This window comes from Carlito syrichta, unplaced genomic scaffold, assembly GCF_000164805.1.
Source record: "Carlito syrichta isolate Samal-C Ts95f unplaced genomic scaffold, Tarsius_syrichta-2.0.1 Scaffold288337, whole genome shotgun sequence".
In the NCBI taxonomy this organism is placed as follows: domain Eukaryota; kingdom Metazoa; phylum Chordata; class Mammalia; order Primates; family Tarsiidae; genus Carlito; species Carlito syrichta.
The window spans coordinates 72,038-77,002 of record NW_007232433.1 but is presented as its reverse complement, the minus strand read 5'-3'; the positions used below and the strand labels follow the sequence as shown (position 1 = coordinate 77,002).

At 35.7% G+C, this 4,965-nt stretch overlaps 1 protein-coding gene across 1 annotated transcript in view; it reads left to right on the top strand.

Annotated features, from left to right (window-relative positions):
• The window catches only part of LYST (lysosomal trafficking regulator), a 204,510-nt gene that overhangs the window by 136,410 nt on the left and 63,135 nt on the right, over positions 1-4,965 (top strand). The window contains exons 30-31 of the mRNA XM_008053632.2: positions 536-714; positions 3,116-3,322. Coding sequence (XP_008051823.1) covers positions 536-714; positions 3,116-3,322 — 386 coding nt within the window. The remainder of the gene's footprint in view (positions 1-535; positions 715-3,115; positions 3,323-4,965) is intronic.

Genomic DNA, 4,965 nt, shown 5'->3' with positions numbered 1-4,965 from the left:
GACAGAGTGAAACTCCAACTCAAAAAAAAAAAAAAAAGTAATTGTCAATCACTAGAAAAACATGATAAACCCAAAGTGTTGTGTTTTGTTTTGTTTATAAACTTTTCTATTTTTCATTCGGAGCAATAGGTTCTCAGGTTGAACTCTGAAAGTCAACCATGATTATCGTATGCATGGCATTTAGATCGATAGCACATGCAGTAAAACACCTCTACAGGTTCATCTAACATAAATATTATGTGGTGTTTGATTTGTATGAGAATCTCATGGTTTTAATCACTTTGCAGTTTAACTTATCTTTATTAGTAAATTAAATCTTTAGAATTCTATGACATGCATTTGTAAGTTTCTGTATTATTTTAGGTGAATTTACTTTCTCTATTGTATCTATTGTATCTAATATACCTAATGCACATTTATATTATGATAATAGAATTAGTAATTACATAGAACATTTTCTCCAGCATTATTAACATTTATAATGGCTAGATATCTGTGATGTGACTGATTTTGTATTTTATTTTTTAATTCAAAGAGTTTAATTCAGACATTATTGACATTTTGAGAACTCCAGAAAATGCAACACAAAGCAAGACCTCAGTTTCCCAGACTGAAATTTCTGAGGAAAATATTCATCATGAACAGCCTCCTATTTTCAATCCATTTTGGAAAGAAATATTTACATATCTGGTAGAAGGATTCAAAGTGTCTATTGTAAGTAAATTAATTACATGGGAAATGTTCATTAGCACAAGGAGAGTAGAGGTTTTATATGTCTATTACATGTTTTCAAAATCATATTTCTTTGTCCTCTTTCAGAGCCTTTTTAAAACTCAGCAACTTGATTTTTAATAACAGATTAATATGTATTGCTAATTTATGCTTTCCAAAATGACTCATCTCACACAGCACTGGTTTTTAAGTTTGTACCATGAAAGCCATTTTCTGATATTGTAGTTCAGTAAGATAAACTTCACAAAAGAGTAGTTTTTTTTTTTTTGAGTTGGAGTCTCACTCTGTTGCCCAGACTGGAGTGCAGTGGCCGCTCCCGGCCACTGCGGCCTCGACCTGCTGGGCTCCGGCAATCCTTCCACCTCAGCCTTCCGAGTAACTGGAACTACAGGCACGTGCTACCACGCCCGGCTGATTTTTGATTTATCGTAGAGATGAGGTTTCGCCAAGTTGCCCAGGTGGGTCTCGCACCCGCAGGCTCAGGCAATCCACTCACCTCAGCCTCCCAAGGCACGGGATTACAGGCTGAGCCACCGAGCCTGGCAAGAGTAGTTTTAATGACTACTCTGAGAGTTTACATTAATAGTCTGTCTTTAAAGGACTTTATTTATAGCTACATATTCTTGAGTCTCTGAATTATTATGAAATTTAGATCTTGGCTTAAATGTATCCAATACCTTCAAAAAAAAAAAATTTTTTTTTTAGAAAGCAGGATTTATTAAGAGGACAGAGAAGCTCCCATAATGGGAGGGGACCTGAGGGGACTGCCCCCAAAATTTAAATGTAGAGAATACTAACAAGTGTCAGGCTCCATTTACCACTGTCTCACTTGGTTTTCTGTAGGTCACTTACAGTTGACCATAGGGAACAAATTGGTCAATTCAGTCCATCAATACCAAAGCCATTCTAATTCTAGCAGAACTCATAAATCATGACTTGCCAGTCTCTAAATCTAAACTAGATTATGCTGTCTAGCTCTGAACAGCAAAACAAACTGTGGATTCAGTTAGAATTGAATCATGCACACAGGGCCTTTAGGACTAGGAGTAATTAGAGAGCCATTTCCAAAACTCAAAATGAACTCTAAAATGTACTGATTCCAGTGATAAACAAGATAAAGGTGATTTGATCAGGATTGGGCTAGCCTAAGTGGGACCACAGCTGAAACAACTTATTTGGTTTCTTGTTTGGTAGTATTGGTGGTCAACCTATACAGTAGTTTCCCCTTATCTGTGGAGGAAACATCCAGGACCCCAAGTGCATACCTGAAACCACAGGTAGTACACAAACCTATATACTACTTTTTTCCTATCTATACATTCCTATGATAAATTTTATTTTATAAATTAGGCATTGCAGGAGATACAAAACAGAACAATTCTAACAATAAACTGTAATAAAAGTTATGTGAATGTAGTCTCTCTCCAAATATCTTACTATACGCACCTGTGTTCAGACCATGGTTGACTGTGGACAGCAAGATTGCAGCTAAGGAGGGACTACTATATACAGTGCTTAATTTGTGATTGTGATACTCAATACTGTGGTACTAGTTCAAGTCTTTATTATGAAGCCTTTCTGTTTTTATTGAGAAATCAATGTGAGCTTATCTTTTTTCTTTGATAGCTTTTTCTAAATTTACTTTTTCTGAGCCCTTGGTAATTTTTTTAATGGGTCAAGGCTTTAGTTTCTTTATCCGTCTCTTTTTAAAATATTGTTGTAAATATATATAAGATTTACTACCTTAGCCATTTTTAAGGATACTATTCAGGGGCCTTAAGTACACTCATACTGTTGTGCAATCACCACCAACCATCTCCAGAACTTTTTTATTATCCCAGACTGAAACTCTGTACCCATTAAATAATAACTGTTATTATCCCCTCCCCTAGTCTCCAATAACCACTCCACTACTTTCTGTCTCTATGGGTTTGACTACTCTCAATACCTCCTCATATAAGTGGAATCATGCCATATTTGTCCTTTTGTGTGTAGCTTATTTCATTAAGCATAATGTTTTCAAGGTTCATTCATGTTGAAGCATGTATTGATTACTTTAAATAGTCCGTTGTATGTGTATATGACATTTTATTTATCTGTTCAACCATTGATGGATATTTGGATTGTTTCTACCTCTCAGCAATTTTGAATAATGCTATTATGAACATTGTTGCACATTCTTTCAGACTCCTATTTGTATGGCTGTGTATAGGTCTTTCTAATTATGTCTATTTAAACAAATCTAGCATAATACACATTCTATGATCTTCTTTAGGGCTGTGCTGAGGTTAGTACATGATTGCTTAAGAAATCTGATCCTAATTCACTCCTATTTTGATTGCTTAAGAAGTCTGATCCTAATTCACTCCTATTTTGATTTAAGGGTTCAAGTAAAACCAGTGGTTCCAAGCAACAGTGGACTAAAATCCTATGGTCTTGTAAGGAGACCTTCCGGATGCAGCTTGGGAGACTACTAGTACATATTTTGTCACCAGCTCACACTGTGCAAGAGAGAATGCAAATTTTTGAAATAGTTCATGAACCAAATCATCAGGAAATACTACGAGACTGTCTCACCCCATCCCTACAGGTAAGTAGCTCAGCATTTGATAAGACAAATAAAGAACATTGGTGAAATGTAAAGTTTTAACAAAATAAGAACTGAAATTAAACTGAATTTTCATGCCTGATGTCATGAATATAATTTTCTTACCAGACAAATTTAACCTGAGGTCTTTCTTCAGAAGCTTCTTATATAGGCTCAATTTAATCTCTGTGTTTATTTTCCAATTCTTTTTCTCCAGTGCTTAAATTAAAAAATTCTATATCTGAGTTTTTACCAGATCCTCTGTAATGTATTATCATATCTTTGAAGTATTTTCAAATACTTAAGGACTAGTTGGAGGCTTTTTTAATGCTTTCTATTATCTGTAAAACATCTTTACTGAATAGTTCAAACAACAGTACGTATAACATATTTTTAAAATATGTATAGTCAGTTAAAATAGAAAAAAACACACACAAAAAAACTGTTGATTACTTGGAATGATCAAACCCAAAATACTTAAAAGAATTTCAGAGTTTATAAAGTTATCTCTATCATCTTCACCTCTATGTATCTATCTCCTCAAGAGTGATAGTTTATAGTAAGTCATTTTAGAGAACTGTTTAACAGTTTCTTATAAAATTAAACATATACTTAACTTGTGACCCTATTATTCCATTTTTAGATATTTACCTAAAAGAAATGAAAATATTATCTCCATAAAAAAACTTGTTACAAGAATATCTATGGCAGCCTTTTTCATAGTGGCCGCCAAACTGGAAGTAGCCCAAATGTTTATAAACAGGAGAATATATAAACAAATTGTGATGTATTTATACAATAGACTATTATATCATTGCCGGGCTTGGTGGCTCAGCCTGTAATCCCACGCCTTTGGGAGACTGAGGTGAGTGGATTGCCTGAGCCCGCAGGTTCGAGACCCGCCTGGGCAGCGAGACCTCATCTCTACAATAAATCAAAAAAATCAGCCAGGTGTGGTAGCGCCTGCCTGTAATTCCGGCTACTCGGAAGGATTGCCGGAGCACAGCAGGTCGAGGCTGCAGTGGCCAGGAGTGGCCAATGCACTCCAGTCTGGGTGACAGAGTGAGACTCCAACTCAAAAAAAAAAAAAAAATAGACTATTATATCACTCTAAAAAGGAGCAGACTGGATGAATCTCAAAAACATGGAATTGGGAAAGGGGCAGCTAAACACAAAAGAATGTGCAGTCTGTGATTCCATTCATCTGAAGTCTGAGAACAAACAAAACAGACGTGATGATAGAATTCAGGACAGTAGTTGTCTCTGTGGGAGGAAGACGATGAGAAGGGGAATTGACTGGAAAGGGGCTTGAGGGAACTTTTGGGAGTGGTAAAATAAAATAAAAACACCTTATTGGGGCAGTGGTTAAATGGCTGTATGCAGTTGTCAAACTCATAAAAGCATTTAATATCTGTATGTTTTATTATATGTGAACTATACCTCAATAAAGATGGTAATAGATGATATGTAAAAAAGGACTAGTAGCCCTTTTAGTGCCTGGAAAATGCAAATATATCATATTAGGAGTCAAAACTGTCTCGAAAGAGTACTTTTAGGATTAAGGACACTTTTTTTTTTTTTTGAGATGGAGTCTCACTCTGTCGCCCAGACTGGAGTGCAGTGGCCGCTTCTGGCCACCGCAGCCT